The 17,018-nt window shown below is 35.3% G+C and overlaps 1 protein-coding gene across 4 annotated transcripts in view; it reads right to left on the bottom strand.

The window, feature by feature from the left end:
- Positions 1–17,018, bottom strand: part of TMEM196 (transmembrane protein 196) — a gene marked incomplete at its 5' end in the record, with an annotated part of 209,833 nt that overhangs the window by 52,465 nt on the left and 140,350 nt on the right. For 2 of the 4 annotated variants that reach the window (XM_082633131.1, XM_082633129.1), the window contains one exon: positions 6,342–6,488. The exons of 1 other annotated variant lie outside the window; for it this stretch is intronic. In XM_082633131.1, the coding sequence (XP_082489257.1) occupies positions 6,342–6,488 (147 nt within the window). Of the gene's footprint in view, positions 1–6,323; positions 6,489–17,018 lie in introns of those variants that run through there. One more of the 4 variants, XM_082633130.1, reaches the window with a different exon arrangement.

The following is a 17,018-nucleotide window of genomic DNA, read 5'->3' as shown; positions in this document are numbered from 1 at the left end:
AGTAATATTGAGTGAGATGTATGAATCCCATCTGTCATTCAATATGAGTAAAGTATATATAGATTAGATCTGCATTCATGACAAGGATTGCATGGCTTTATACATCACAGAGGAAAGTAGTCACATAGTGTCTTTTCTTTCTCTCTTTTTCTCCTAGAATGATGCTCAGTGAGAGTCTTTATATACTATCATCTAATTAATCTGTCATTGTCCATGTATTTCAACATGGACACCTATCTGCAGAGTAACCACCTTGTAATTTGACTAAATTATTAGGACAATAAAGTTAAATATTTTGAACAACTCTGGGCTTAGTTATTTAGGTATAGAAATGCCATTTGAATGAATAGAATTATGTATCAATATATATATATATAATGCAGTAGTAGGATGAAGTTTTGTCCACTTCGTAAGTGAATGAGCCAACATCATTTGAACAGAAAATTGTTGGGGTTTTTCCCCTTTGGTGAGTGTGTAAACACACACACACCAAAATCTGTTCTAATTTTTTTTTTTTTTTTTCTTTTTGCGGTATGCGGGCCTCTCACTATTGTGGCCTCTCCCGTTGCGGAGCACAGGCTCCGGATGCGCAGGCCCAGCGGCCATGGCTCACGGGCCCAGCCGCTCCGCGGCATATGGGATCCTCCCAGACCGGGGCACGAACCCGTATCCCCTGCATCGGCAGGCGGACTCTCAACCACTGCGCCACCAGGGAGGCCCTGTTCTAATTTTTACTGAATTTTAAAGATAGGTTTGGATGAAGTTTGGATGGCTGGGTTATGCCTCCCATCTACTAATAAAATTAAGTATTATCTGAGGACTAAGTGAATATACAGGAAAGTTAAATTGCTTAGCCATATTCAAAGCACATATTGGATGATCTGGCTAATAATTAAGTCAATATAGAGAGCCAACTTGAACATTTTAAGCAAAAACATCCAAATGAAAAGATGTGACTTTGTCTAGATCATGTTGTATGGAGCAAACTTTCAACAAATAGGTGACTGATGCTATTATTATCACTTATTCCCTCATGTTTCTATGGCAAATTCTTCAAGACCAGTTATACCCTTGAATGAGGGCCAAAATCCTGAAGCAGAATTTTTCATGGCCTCTGGATAGAAATTTCAACACATGTCACTTACATGTGGGTGAAATACAGACTAAAACAAAAAAATATCATCGGATAATGTCAACACTCACCATTTTTCTTCCATCTTACCATTATCAATCAACACCAGAAATGGCAATTTATTTTTTTTGACACAGAGTATGATTCCTTGAATAATAACTACATTTTCCAACTGTTTAGCTTGTCTAACTTATCTAATTGCCAGTTATCTAATTGCCCTGACTTGAGTAGATAACAAGTAGCACTTGAGTATATGAGTGTGACTCAGATAAGGAAGATATTCTTTACCTGGGCTCTAGAGAGAGTCCATGAAGGGGCTTTATTATATCCAGAAACTTGATATTAAAATTAGTCTATATGTCCAAACAATACTATTTATGCATAAAGAAATATCTTGAGATCACACACTAAATTTACAATGGCGGCTAATCTTGATGAGGTGGTAGGGAAGAGAACTTCAGTTTTGATCTTTTTTTTAACCCTTTGAAAGAATATTTGTGAATTACTTATATAATTCAAATTAATTTAAAAATTGGATATAAATGCACATTTGTAATTTTTTCTGGGGATAGGGGCAGTGTTTTCATCTCATGACAAATTATATGCGTCCTTTATATTATATAGTTTAACTTTGGAGAAAAATGATGTATTATCTGGCCAGAGACACACTAGCTTCAAATTTTGTACAATCGAAGTAACTGTTTGAGGGGTTTCTTTCACTTTATTTTGTTTTTCCTTAAATGAACTGAACAGACTTAAATATTAGAAATAACATTTTTGAGCAACTCTCATTTATATACAGCATCTCATTTGTGGTGCTATGGTATGGGTCAGATTGTACAGTAGGTGAATTTCAACACAATCTTACCACTGGCTGAGTTGTTGCCATGGTGAATCAGGAGTCTACATACTAAGTATGTGACTTGATTATGCTATAAATTTCACTCACCTAAAGTATAGGATTTTTTAAGCAGATGAAGTTATGATGTACAAATCAAGTATGCTTCAGAAAAATAAGCAATAAAAGTCACTCAAACTTTATATGATTTTGATCAGAAAAACTTTGAATATTTTAAAAGACTATTTTACATGTGGGGTAAGGAGCCTAAGAAAAGTTATTTTAATATATTTAATTTATAGAATGAATACCAGATATAGAAGGATGGAATTCAGCATGGTATGTATCAAATAAAACTCAGTATCAGATGCTTCTCTGGACACCACCATTTGAATCTTTCGATTTTTCAAGTACCAACTTAGAGCAACAAAATAAAATTCTCTTGGATCTGTGTACCACTAAATGTAATCCACTTCCATTATACATGATTCACTGGAGACTGAGAAAAATGACTATCCCACAGCAGCTTGGAAACATAGCCCTGTCTATTTAACTCCCTGTCAATATACCTTACACATCAATTATATTTCACCATGCCTATGTCTTTTCCAAAGCAGTCTACTCAATGGTTCATTTATTGTTATCTAGTAATAATGTATTCTTTCATGCTCTCAAGGAGGTGTCTATATAAACTGTAACAAAGAATCAGGAGGCAGCCAAAATCCTATAAGGCATTTATAGCTTTCTTTCACTATGAAATTATAGTTAAGTAATTGTTCCTTCTAATTGCCCACATCTTTTAGACTGGTCCCAGGACGTAACCTTTGCCTGATTGTGAAATAGTGACTGGAGATAGTCTGTATAAGCATCCACCCTTGTGGATTTTAAGCCCTTTTTCTTTTTTTCTTTTTTTTTTTCGGTACGCGGGCCTCTAACTGCTGTGGCCTCTCCCGTTGCGGAGCACAGGCTCCCGACGCGCAAGCTCAGCGGCCATGGCTCACGGGCCCAGGCGCTCCGCGGCATGTGGGATCCTCTGGGGCCGGGGCACGAACCCGTGTCCCCTGCATCGGCAGGCGGACTCACAACCACTGCGCCACCAGGGAAGCCCCCTTTTTCTTTTTTTAAGCCACTTAAAAAAATTTGGTACCATAATTTTTCCAATAATCCAAAAATATCCAATAATAATTTAAGTCCAAATAATCAAATAGTTGCCTGAACTCTTAGTGCATTTGACCTAGAAAAAAGCTTATGATGTTGAGGTCCATTATGATAAGTAATCCCTTCGTAGTACAGTTTTTATTTCCATTGGCTTCTAAAATTTAATTCAAAATCTGGCAATAATGATATTTATGTGTTGAAAAAAGCTTCATGGCACCAATCGAAACACACTCTGATTATACACTATGACCTGAAAGGTTAATTAATATAAAATCCCATCCAGTGTTTATAAATAACACAGATTTTTAATTCACCAAATACCAAAGAGATTAGTAGTTTTCAATCTAGTTTTCTGCTGCATATTCCTGCAGTCTCTTTGAGAACTAAGAATTGGTATTATTATTATTATATTAAAACCGTGAGGAAATAAATCTATTGCCTTAGACTGGCACGCAGCCTCCCATGGTCTGGTCCCTTCCACTCTTTCCATCCTTATCTCTCCCTCACACACCTAAGCCCCAGAAAAACAGAAGAGCCTATTCTACCTGAAACACAACCCATCCTGTCCCAGTTTTTTGTCTTCATCTTTGCCGCCTGAAAGTTTCTCTTTCTCATGCCCTGCACTGTTAGTCTATGCACCCAGTACTAGCTGTTTGCATTTATTCAGTGCTTACTACACATCATGCATTTTACTAAGAGCATTATTTCATTTGCGACTTCTAGCAACCCTGTTTTGCAGAGTATGAGGAAACTTTGGCTAGTCATCCAGATAGTAAATGGCTAATGGCTGAGCTGCGATTTGTACCCAGGCAAACTCCAGATTTCATACTGTGATACATTACTTAACACTGTGATACATTAATTCCAAGTTTCAATACACTTTAAAGATCAAGAGAAAAATAATAGTTCTCCCATGGGTATTTCCTCTCTCCCCTTTATCTACTCCTGTGACTCCCTGAAGTCAAACTAATTTCTCACTACTGATAAAGTTTGTGACATACCCATCTTGTTTCCTCTGCTAGGCATTCTGATTCACCTTAATAGGCTTTGTGTTAAATAGTAAAACACCTTGCATATGGTAAGCCCTCTATAAATATTGGTTATATGAATTCATCATTGCCAGAATTAAGAGATAATTTAGACTGTCTCACAAATGACCTCTGAAAAATTATTTTAAAAATCAAATTAGCATGCCTATAATGTGATAAACAAAGATCAAATTTGGATATTTATATCTTCACAAATTTGATTTTTTATGCTGAGTTTATAAAAGTGACCAACTCTTTGGGCACTCAAGTTTTAAATCCATTCATTCAATCATATGGATTTTTTTTAACTGAATCAGACAATAGAATTTGAAACTATTATTTGAGAATCCTAGGTGAATTTTGGTTACTCTAAGGAAACAAAATGTTAAAACTGGAAATAATTCTTTATGATAATGACTGTATTATTATTTTATTTGTTTTTCACTGAGCTGCTTCAGAATTTTCATTTTCTGTACATACACATATGTTGACTCACCTACATAATAGTAAATAGTTGGGAAAGAGAGGAAAAAATCATTTAATTATTTTTCTTACTTGACACTAAGCAAATGTAACCACTTTTTTTATTCTTGAAGGTAAACTGGATACTTTAATGCTATTTAGAGACAACCTACATTTATTTACTCAGTTTCTTGAATTTCACAGGGGAATTGATTTGAAGAGTATTTGAGGCTTCTTCCTCATAAGCCACCAGAAGATCACATTTTCTTCCCGTGATTTAAATATTGACATTACAGTTAATTTTGACAATTGTCTGATAGAAGTTTTAAAGTCTAAAAATTTCTATTTAAATAATAATAATAATAAATAATACTACAAATCTCAAAATAATCACTACTACATATAAGATGTAAAATTACTAGGTTGAAGATTTGCCTTTTAGTCTTTCATACTTAAATTTAAAATATACATTGATAAAATTACATAATAAAGAAAAAGGTAATTATTTGAGGTTGGTGGTAACTTATTGAATTCAGAACAAGGATTCCTAGAAAAATTCAATGTTAGAGTTGAACACCATTTTCCTTTCTTCTTATAACTTCTGCAATTTAAAAACACTTCACTCTGAAAAGTTAAAATATAAAAACTAATTTTCTAAAGCACAAGTATGCCAGTTTTAAGAATGCTAGAACTTCTCTCAAAAATAAATTGCTTCAGAATTATTCTTTAACTCATAAATAATTTTTTCCACAGTGACCTAGAGCATGACTAAGCCATGACTGTTAATTATACTCACTGATTATCTGTGACAGAATAACCTCCTATTAAATTATCTGAGAAAATAGAATCGAGCCAGAGACCCAGAAGGATATGGATATAGCAGCTATATAACTTAAAGGAGAAGAAAAGCTGATTTTCACAATTAGGCTCACACTAGGAATTGTGATGAGTTATTTTATTGATCCTTGGTGGAAGGAATGGGTCTCTAAAGCTTTCCTGGAGATTCACCCAAAGTAAATAAACAAGAAGCTCACTGGGTCTGCCCTCTGACCTAGAGAAAATTATAACATTTTCTCTGAGCATTAGGTACTCTTTAAGCTGAGTTATTCTTCAATTAGAATGTTACATATCATAATCTGTTGTTTAACTTATTGCCTAGGACTTACAAAAGAGTTCTATAGATGCTAACAAGGGAAAATTAAGAGCAGTATTTTCTGGGATAAAATGCTCCTTTCACACTCACACCCCATTTCTCCTTTTGTGATATTGGTGTTGGCTTTAGTGTACTTTGGGCACTGTTACCCAGAAATAAATGCACAATTCTACCCTTGCTTGTTCCTGGTATAAGAAAATGATATGACACTTTCATTTTGATTTTCCTTGTAAAAGAAACTGAGTCTGCCCTTGACAGGTGTGATGCCCCTAATCAGCACCACTCCGCAGGCTTTTGCAGATTCAGCCAGTGGAAACTGCCCTCCCCCCAACTTTAAACAAAGCCATTTAATTTGGTATCAAGTCAAGGTAAGAAAAAAGGAAACGCACTAATAAATAAAGGACAACATAAAGAAGTATAGCCTGCCAACATGAACCTACAAGCAAGCCAGAGGAGATTTATAATTTTCCTCCCCAGGGAGGGAGTGACTAACGCACACACACTGACCATCACCGTAAAGAGGTAAAGAGAGAGTGAAATGGCTCAACGTACACACACCCCGCTCCATACCGGGGACGAGTCTCCAAGCTGCGGCTTGTGCTCTCGGAGGGCCAGGCTGAAGCTGACCGCTCCTACGGCCACGCTGGACACCCCCAGCCCTATCTCCAGCACAGAGAGAACCAAGAGGCTCCCAATAATCTGGCCGCTGGTGCACATCCTTCCTCGGTCATCGTTCCTTCCAGATCAGAGAGGGAAGCCAACCATCCACCTTCTTTCTTCCACTATCCTCCTTACCCCTTCTGCTCCCTACCAGACCCCAAAACTTTTCTTTCTTCACCAGCGAAGCATTATCCACAAGGACTGGATTTCCAGAACTGGAGACCCTCTTCCCTGACCGGGTCAGAGGCAGAGTCGCTCCACCCCCTGGCACGTTCGTACAGGGATCGTAGAAGGATTTTCCCGGTTCGGTTCGGTGGTCGGAGTCCAGGAGAGGAGAGCACACCGGTAGAGAGGGCTTTCAATAAGGAGCTGGAACCCTGGAGGAGCCACGGAGCTCCGGAGCCCCGAGCCTGGAATCCGGCTCGGGAGGCGCTGTCCAGAGTTCTGCCGCGTCCCAAGTCTCCGCAGGGAAATCCCGCTCCCTCCTCAGTCTCCCAAACCCTTTCAGGCTCCCCTTTCTTTCCTTGCCAAGTCGATGAGTTTGGCTTCCCCAGATCCAAGGCGGAACTGCTCAGAGCTTCTCTCTCCCTCTCGTCTCCTTTCCTTTGTTTTCGTGGTAACACAAAGTGCTTCTACGAGTCCCTTGATCCCCAGGCTGAGCGGGCAGATGAGATTCAGCACCACACTCCGCAGTTTCTGTGTCGCCAGAAAAAGCGACCTTGTCTGATGGCCTTTTCCCGTCTGGGTTTCTTCTCTCTCGTCGTCGTCGTCCTCTTCCTCCCCTTCTCTCTTGATCTGATTCTCTCTCATTGCAATGACCTCATTGGGATTTAAGAGGGTGATGGAGGAGGGAAAAGCTTGATCTATCTGTGGGTCCAGAACCAATACTCTTGTCTGGCCCTTGATCGGCCCCGCCTCGAGACGCTTACCACAGGGATCCAAGCGATCCCTACCTTCGCATTCCCCCAACCCCCCTCTCGCTGCCTTCTGGGCTTCTGTCCAGATGGGAGTGGAGGCGATGCCTACGTCAACACGGGGGCTCATTCTGTATAAAACTTTCTTCTGCGTGTACACAGGGTGACGTGGGAGCACAGTGTGTAAAGAAAGGCAGAGAGAGCACAGGGGATGGAGAAAATACAGACTCCTAAATTCACTAGGACTCCAAAGGACACTCACCAAGGAACTCCTCTCTCAAGAAGAGTTACACTCAAGCCTGCTTTAAGGAGTTGGCCACTCCCTGCTGTCACAACCTGTCACCTTCCATGTCCGAAGGTTGGGAAGATGCAGTTGGCTGGGGCCTCACCCCTGCGAGGGAAGCGGCGGCGGTTCCTCCCCAGCTCTCCCCTAGCAGCGCAGCTACGTGCGTTCTGGGTAGCATCACCAGACCACATGCCTGGGACTGCGTGTTCTCACTCATATTCAAGACGTGTATATTTAAGTACTAAACTGGAAAGAGCATTATTAAAAACAAAAATCTGGCTCACTGCACAACTGTTTATGACAGTTTGACCTCGTCAGAATCCTTAGAGCGAGGGCCAACTATGGCTCAGGTATTTCTGTGTTGTAATCTGATGCATGTGGGACTCTAGAAATCTGGGTATCACTGAGTCTGGGCCCAGTTTCATGTCCCTGATTTTACTTCATGAAAAATCCCAAGGTATTCCATCAGGAAGATCTAGGGAGTGGGGAGGATGAGAAGATGTTTATGGGTCATCTTTCTCAAAAACTGGTTTCTGGGGAACTTGTAGATGGATTGAAGAAAAATAGAAGAAAGGAGGACTGAGTTAGAACACACTGCACAAGACCAGGGCATCTTGACCTCTGAATGCATGCTGACTAGAGCAGGGCAGTTTCCTCTGATTAGAAGCTTCTTTTTTTTTCTTTTAAGGCCCCAGTGCTGAGAACACTAAAGTGGAATGATATACAATCTATATCATAAGTGCCCGTTTTAGTTTTCTTAAGTTTCAGAGCTTCTTTCAGAGTTTAAATTCAAATGTACAGTATAATTTATTTTCCTTTTGATGTATTTATATTCCACATTTTAGAAAAATTGAGTCTTCTTCTCTTAAAAAAAAGCAAGGAAGGAAGAATTATGAATTATTAGAGTCTTAATAAGTCTTAAAGAGTCTTCAGCTACTGTGATGTTTGGAGAAAACCTCAAACATTTATTTTCAATAATTAGTGAATTCACCTTCCACTTCTTGAAAACTTAGTCTACCAAACAGCCAATCATTAGAATCCTTCATATAGTTTTTGGCTTTAATGAAGGATAGTTTATTTTATTTAAATCTTATAAAAGTCATTTAAATGATCCAATTTATATGTAGAAATAATGGAGTAACTATGTTGCCTTTTTGTTTGCCTTTACTCACTGCTTTCCTTTTTTTTATATATATATATTCTTCCCCATTGGAAGAGAAAGTTATAGTAAGTGTTAAAATAGATTGGTTAATGCAGCCATATAAAAAGGAGTGCAACTTACAGGACGCAAAATTAATTTTTAGAGGTAGTGTTAACAATGGATGAATTTCCCAGAGAGAAAGAAACGAGTAAATTATTATGATTGAATTTTCATCTCTGAATGCAATGGCTAGAAATGTATTTTCTTATAAACCCAAAGCCTAATCATATGCTTGACTATAACCAACCTTCATTTTTTGAAAAACAAATATACATGTATGATATCACATATGTGGAATCTAAAAAAAGGGTACAAATGAACTTATCTCCAAAACAGAAATAGATTTACAGATGTAGAAAACAAACTTATGGTTACCAGGGAGGGGGTGGGGAGAGGGAGGGATAAATTGGAAGATTGGGATTGACATATACACACTACTATATATAAAATAGATAACTAATAAGGACCTAATGTATAGCACAGGGAACTCTACTCAATACTAAAAGAATCTAAAAATGAGTGAATATAAGTATATGTATAACTGATTCACTTTGCTGTACACCTGAAACTGACAAAATGTTGTAAATCAACTATATTCCAATAAAAATTTAAAATAATAAGAAATTAAATCCATCCTCACTTATAAATGACTACCAATGAGTCACACCAAAACAGAAATATTTATAGGAATAAAATAAAAACAATCGTTACCATGAACAAGTTACTGTTTGTATTTAACAACATGAAGACCAATGTTGTTAGGACTTTCAAAAATATCTTACATTACTTGTTCTGGGAGACAAAGTATATTTTCCATGCCCTTTTAAATGATGGCAAGATCCCCACTCCCAATTAAATACAGTAACACTAAATTTTACTCTTAATCGTGGAAATCAGGGCAAAAAAAAGGCGGGGGACTCAATTGGCATCCTCTACCTCTCAAAATTATTTGTTAGAGAAAGAATTACAGGATAAAACAATAAATCAAGAGAAACGCAAATAAAGTATTGATACATTGGTATCTAAACACCAGTGGCTCTACAATTAGAGGGTTTAATTTTTCTTATGTTATAGTACAATAAAAAAGCTATTCATGAGATCCATTGATAGATATATGGTTCAATACTTGTACTTCCTCAATAGGAGCAATAGTATAAAAAATCTCAAGTTTGCCACCTGCTGGCTTATGTAGAATACAGTGAATATGAATGTATAGGTAATCGCAAAATACTTTTTATTAAACTTACTAGCTAATCAAAAGAAAATCTCTGTAATTGCTTTCTTTATGGACCTAAGTTCTGCCAATAAGTTTCTAAGAGTTCTGAGATCTTCATATATCCATTTACCCAAATAAGATTTATAGAATTTTTTTATTAAAGTATAGTCAACATACAATATTATATTTGTTTCAGGTATACAACATAGTGATTTGACATTTATCTACATTATGAATTGATCACCACAATAAGTCTAGTAATCATCTTTCACCATACAAAGTTATTAAAATATTATTGACTATATTCCCTATGCCGTATATAGAAATTTTAATACATGGAAAAAGGAAAATCCAGGAGCTGGTAAACAAACACCACCTGCCTTAATATAGTCAAGTAAGTTGGCGAAATAATCAATTCAGTCACTAATATAAGGTTAGTAAATGAAAAGGTCAAAAATTTTAACTGATTAATTTTGAGAATTGATTTAAATTGTTCAAGCTATTATAAACTAAATTTGTATGGTGATCTTAGGAACTGCACTGAATGACCAGTGTAGTATAGAAGATGAAGAAAAATAAAAATCACAAAATTATTACAAATCATATAGCTGTTTTTAAGTGCTACAAGTCTATTTAATATTTCAATACTCTTGTTAGTGTGGCTAGAAATGATGATACCTAAGACTTAGCTAGGACTTTATAAAGTAATTCTGCTAAAAAAAGAAAAAAGGAAATAGCATTGTGAGGACCTTTTTTTCCTTATTTAAAGCTTAAGAAGAAGAGATAATTAATCCTGAATTTATCTTTTGCCTTTTTTGTCTTCTAGTGATAATATAGCTTAGAAGTCATTATCTAATAGTAACATCAGTGCTTATGAAAATTAATTAGAGTAAGTATAGTACTCAGTATTGTGTTTATCACAATTTTCCATTTATGTCTGAAATATATTTTGATTATTAATGACTTAAGCGTGTAAAAAACCCAAATTATGTATTTTATACTGATATCTACTTTTTAATAAAGAGTGTGATTATTTACAGTCCTAGCCTTTATGGAGTAATTGGGACTGGATTCACTCTCCTACTATATATAATATATTCAAATAAACAGTGTTAGGATACCATACGACAGGCAGAGCAGAATTTTGATATCTGCGAGAAGAGAAACAAGCAATGTTTTCTCTCCTGGCCTCTTGACTATAGGCATCTAACAAGCTGTGTTACAAGAAGAGGGGTACCAAGCAGAGCACAGTAGTCTTACAGAATTCAGGGACAAACTACAGAATTCTTGGAGGCTGAGGTACCCAGTATTTTCAGGACAGAGTACTAGAGGGGAGGGTGTTTAATAGAGAAAGAGATCCATAAATCTCCATAGGGCTCCCTTGAGCCTCTTGTTAAATCTAAGCCACAAAATCAGGGGGTGCAACTACACAAGGCTAGAAATGGAATGACCAGAGAATAACATCTGAAGCTTACAAGATGTCTGGGAAATTTTTCAGGTTCACAATAGCCAGTGAGAGTTCTTGTTGAATACTCAGCCTTTGGTGGAGAAAACAGGTAGAGCACACATAAGCAGTGGGGCTAAACTATGCATAAAGGCAACCCTATATCTGACATAAAAGTGCTTTAAAACAGGCTTCTAAAGTGTCAATCTGTTTGGTAAGTAACTTAACAAAGTCTAACACATCTTAAATAAATTGACAAAAACTATCATTCAACAATGTAACACCCACAATCTATACTAATTAATACCTGAAATATGAAGAACCAGGAAAATGTGATCCATAACCAGGATTTCAGAGATGATGAAATTTGTTAACACATGAAGACTTCTATTATAAGTATTAGAAATACATTCAAAGATGAAGAGAAAAAACATTAATGTAATAAAGACAAACTGAATTTGTAGCAAAAAACAGAATATAATTCCTCTAGATGAAAAATTATATATCTGAAATGAAAAATAGTACACTGATTTATTAGATTAGATACCGAAGAAGAAAAAATTAGTGAACATTGACACAACAGAAATTAAATTACACAGAGAAAAATCTCAATACAAATTAAATCACAGAGAAAAAAGAAGACTGAAAAAAAATGAACAGACTCAATTACCTGTAGAACAATTAAGAAATGATATATGGACATAATATAAATTCTAGAAGAATAGGTATGTGAAAATATTTTAAGTAAAAATGACCAATTATTTCCCAGGTTTGGTGAAAATTACAAACCCACATATCCAAGAGGTTCAGTAAAATACAAATAGAATAAACACAACAAGGCATACCACAATCAAATTGCTGGAAAACAGTGATAAGGATTAAAAATTAAGAGCAGCCAGAGGAAAAAGGATGCATTACGTATAGAGGAAAAGAGGAAAGACTTATAGACTTCTCACCTAAAGTAATTCAATCCAGAGGACAAGTGAATGACAATTTAAATTACTGAAACTTAAAAAGAATCAGAAAAACCTATTAATCTAGAATTATATTCCCAGCAAAAATACCTTGAAAAATGTAAAGGAAACAGATCTGTCAGACCAACAAAAGCTGAGACAATTTACTTAGTAAATTTACTCAGTGAAGACATGAGATCTTCGCTTTAAGAAATATTATAAAAAATATTCTTCAAACAGAATTAAAATATATCAGAAGGAAACTTGGATCTACACAAAGAAATTCTGAGCATCATAATGGTACATAGATGGGTAACTGTGAACAATAATTTTTTTTCAGTTTTCATCTCAAACAGACTAAAAATATGCACAGAAACCAGAGCTGCTGTGCAAGAAACAGAGTTGACAGTTCCAGCACAGCCAAAAAAATTAACAGCTGAAACAAAGGATATAATGCTTACTAAAGAAAAATAACAGAATCCAGAATCTTTACAACTTAATATTCCTAATATCCTAGATGTAATAAAAAAATTATCCAACATATGAAGAACCAAAAAATAAAATACATTTTCTCTCATGAGAGAAAAAAATCAAGCAAGTGTGACCAGAAAATAAATCAAATGTTGGAACTAACAGATTAGGATTTTAAGACAGTACTTACAATTATCCCCAATGATCTAAAAGAGAACATTTTTTCAACCAATGAATATTTTAGTAGAGAAATGGGAAATTTTAACAAAGATAAAATCAGTTTAAAATCGAAATTCTAGAAGTAAAAAATACAATTTTGAAATAAATAAAATTGGAAGGACTTAGCTCAATGAACATGACAGCGTAGGTTAATTTAAATATAAATAATAATTATAGTAAACAATATAAATGTTTTTAAAATGAGTGGCAGGAACATCTTAAATGATATCAAATGGTCAAAGATAGGTACAACTGGAATAGAAGAAGAAGGGGAAAGACGACTGGACAGAAAAATATTTCAGAATATAACGGCTAAAATTTCACAAATCTATGAAAGGAAGAAATTCACATATTTGAGTTTCTAAATCAACACCAAGCAGAGAAAATATAAAGAGGCTAACAACAAAGCACAAGGCCAAGTCAAATTATTGAAATCTAAAGATAAAGAGCATCTCTTAAAGGCAAAAAGGACTTCTCATCAGAAACCATGGAAACCAAAAGACAGTGGAATAACTTATTTTACGTGATTAAATAAGAAGAAAAAAAACAGCCAGAATTCTATATACAGCTAAAATGTCCTTTAAAAATAAAGGCAAAATAAAAATATTTTCAGATAAAAGAAGACTAAAAATCCATGTCCTTCAGCCCTGAAATGTAAGAAATCACAAGTTCTTCAAAGTGAGGAAAATGATACTCAGATCCTAAGAAAGGAATAAAGAACATCAGAAATAGTCAATATCTGGTTTAATACAAAGGTTACTTTTTTTTTTTGACTTTTTGCTCTTTATATCTTAACTGTTTAAAGCAAAATCATAACATTGTCTTGTGGGGTTTATAATGTATGTAGATTGTTATATATAATACATTATAATGAAAAGCGTGGGAACCATGATTCTTTATGTTTACAAGATTTTCATATTTAAGTGAAGTAGTACATAATTGACTCTGAGTGCATTATGACAAGTTAAGGATGTATTGTAATTCCTGATGCAACCAAAAGGAAATGCAAAATATATAACTAAGCACAGAAATATAGCCAAGAAGTAAAATAGGAAACTTAAATTCAATTCTAAAAAATATTTCAGAATCCAAATAAAAGGCAGGAAAGGAGAAACACAGGAACAAACATAGAGGAGACAAGTAGAAATCAAAAAATAAAATGGCACAACAGTATTCAATGATATTAAAAAACTGTATTAAACATTAATGAAATACAAATTACAACTAAAAGGCAGAGATTATCAGAAACAATATAAGGAAAACAAAACAATCATGTTGTACACAAGATATACATTTTAAACAAAAAAAAGATAGAAAGTGAATGGAAGGAAAAAGATATTCCATGCAAACAGTGGCAATATTAATAAAAGATAAAATATACTTCAAAACAAAATTATTACCACAGATAGGAATGGACATAATAAAAGGATAAAAATTTAAGTTAACAAATAGAGTGTGGTAATTATCTTCTGACCACATCTCACAATGATTTCTGCCTACTGGTACTCAAATCCTTGTATAATTCCCTCCCCTTGAATGTGGACTAGACCTAGTGACCTACTTCTAACTAACAGAATTTGATAAAAGTGATGGATGTCATCTCTATAGCTAGGTTACAAAAGACTCTGACTACCATCTTATGGTCATCTCTATTGCCTTCTCTGATGGTAATATGCTAATATGTTAGGAGGCCCACAGACAAGGAATTGAGGGCAGCCTCAGAGCAATGGTCAATGAGGAATTAACACTCTTGGTCCAACAACAGGAGGAGGGACTGAATCCTGCCAACACCATGAGTGAGTTTGGAAGCAGATCCTTGACCATGGAAGCCTTGAGATGACTGCATGCCTAGCCAACACCATGACTGCAAGAGAGGACCCACCTAAGATGCACTCAGATTTCCAATTTCCAGAACTGTGAGATAATAAATGTTGTTTCAAGCCACTAAATTCTGGCATAATTTTTTTTTACAGAGCAATAAACTAACTAATACAAAGGCATAACAATCATAAATGTAAAAAATCCCAAAAAGAAAATGTCAAAACATATGAGGCAAATTGATAGAATTTAAAAGAAATGGAAAATTCCACGGTATTTGGAGATTTTAAATACCCAACTGCTAGAACAACTAGAGAAAAAAATCAGCAAGTATGTAGAAGAAATAAACAAAATTATCCATCAACTGTCCTAATCAATAAACCAGGGATAATAATTTCTGCTGAGACTTGCTTTTTACCGTAAAAAGAACCAGCTGCTTGACTACTGAGGTTCAGTGAAATGCAGTGTTCTGCTCAAATTTTTGCTACCAGAAAGAGACAGTTTTCACACCTATTTCTGATTTCTGATACTCTCTTAAACACTTTAAAAAATGAGTGCTAAGATATTTAATAATCATTTTGTTATGCATTTATTAACTGAGCAACTATTTATATAATTATTTCAGAAACAGATTAACTGATGAGAAAAAGCTATTAGGTTACATTAACAAATATGAAAAATAGGTTAGCATAGAATGGTGGGGTTGATAGGGTCATGAAAATCCCTCTTGTTAGATTTCATCCTATATTTAAATCCTTTCTACCATATTCCTGACCTCTCCTTCAACTCTTCCAGTGACTAGGAACAAAATGCATTAAAAAAAGTCTGAATATTAGACCAACATCTAGATTTTTTGTGAATTCCATCCACTGCACTCAGTTCTATCTTCTGGAGCAACAGAGAACAAGTAAAGCCTATTTTCGTTATCACAGTCGTTCGAATAGTTTACAATTTTCATGCCCTGTGTCATGTTCAACATTTACAGGAGAAATTTCTGAGTCTCTCAAAGATCATTCAAAATGGTCCAGGTCATTCATAGTAGTGAGTCTTAACTTGCTCCTGTTTCTCTAAAGTAAAAACATTTATAGTTGTGTAAAGTGTAACAGGTGTGTTCTGATAAGGGCCAAGTACTGCAGCATAATTATCTCTGTAATTCTGTATTTTTTGTAAATGTGCTCTATAATGATTGTGGCCAGTTTTGGCTGCACTCTGAATGACATATTCATATTGAGGTTTCAATCAATGAAAAAAAAGCCCAGAGTATTTTTCCTGTAGACCATCCTGTTTCCCCAATCTTGCACTTGTTCAGTTGATTTTTTTTAAACATAAGGACAGGTTGATTTCTTTATCACTATCTAATTTCATCTTGTTAGCTTTGGCCCTTCATGCTTTCCTGTAGAGATCTTTTTGAATCTTCTTTTTGTCATCCCATGCTTTAGCTGTTCCTTCCAGAATTATGTATGTCATATTCCCCCCAAGCAGTGGGCCTATTCTGGCCTCATTCTTCTTGTTCTGAACATTTCTAAAAATGTCATTTTTACTGTCTTTGGCATTTTTAACAAGCCTCTGCTCAGTTATGCCTCTTGCTTTTTCTGCCTCTATATTTCCAAATTCCTGTCACTCAAAGGTTTATTATCATGTATATACCCCCCCTTTTAGCTTTCCGTATTTCCCTCAAAATACATGGCTGAGTAGTTCCTGGGCAGGCACAAGACTTAATAGTTTTTATCTTTTTATTTTCCCCCAAATGAGAAATTTGTAGTTATAATTACAATTTTGGTTTTAAGAGAATCCTGTCCAGTTCAGCTATCTTACAACTAGCGTGTCTGGTCAGTGCCTCATCTTATGTATTCTAGAGATTTGGGTGTATATTTTACTATGTCAGTGCTTGTTTCCAGCTTTTTGAGTTGACACTAACTTGTAAACTTACTCAACAAATACTTAATAAATACCTGTTTAACAAATACGTGAAAGATTAAAGAACTGATGAAAAACTGAGAGATAATGATGTTATTTTTCCAAGACTATCCACTTCAACTTCTTCAGCTAGCTATATTTAATTACA

The sequence above is a fragment of the Mesoplodon mirus genome (genome assembly GCF_964341445.2).
Source record: "Mesoplodon mirus genome assembly, chromosome: 9".
Taxonomy (NCBI): Eukaryota; Metazoa; Chordata; class Mammalia; order Artiodactyla; family Ziphiidae; genus Mesoplodon; species Mesoplodon mirus.
Note: the sequence above shows the minus strand (reverse complement) of the source record. Positions and strands in the feature narration are given on the sequence as shown.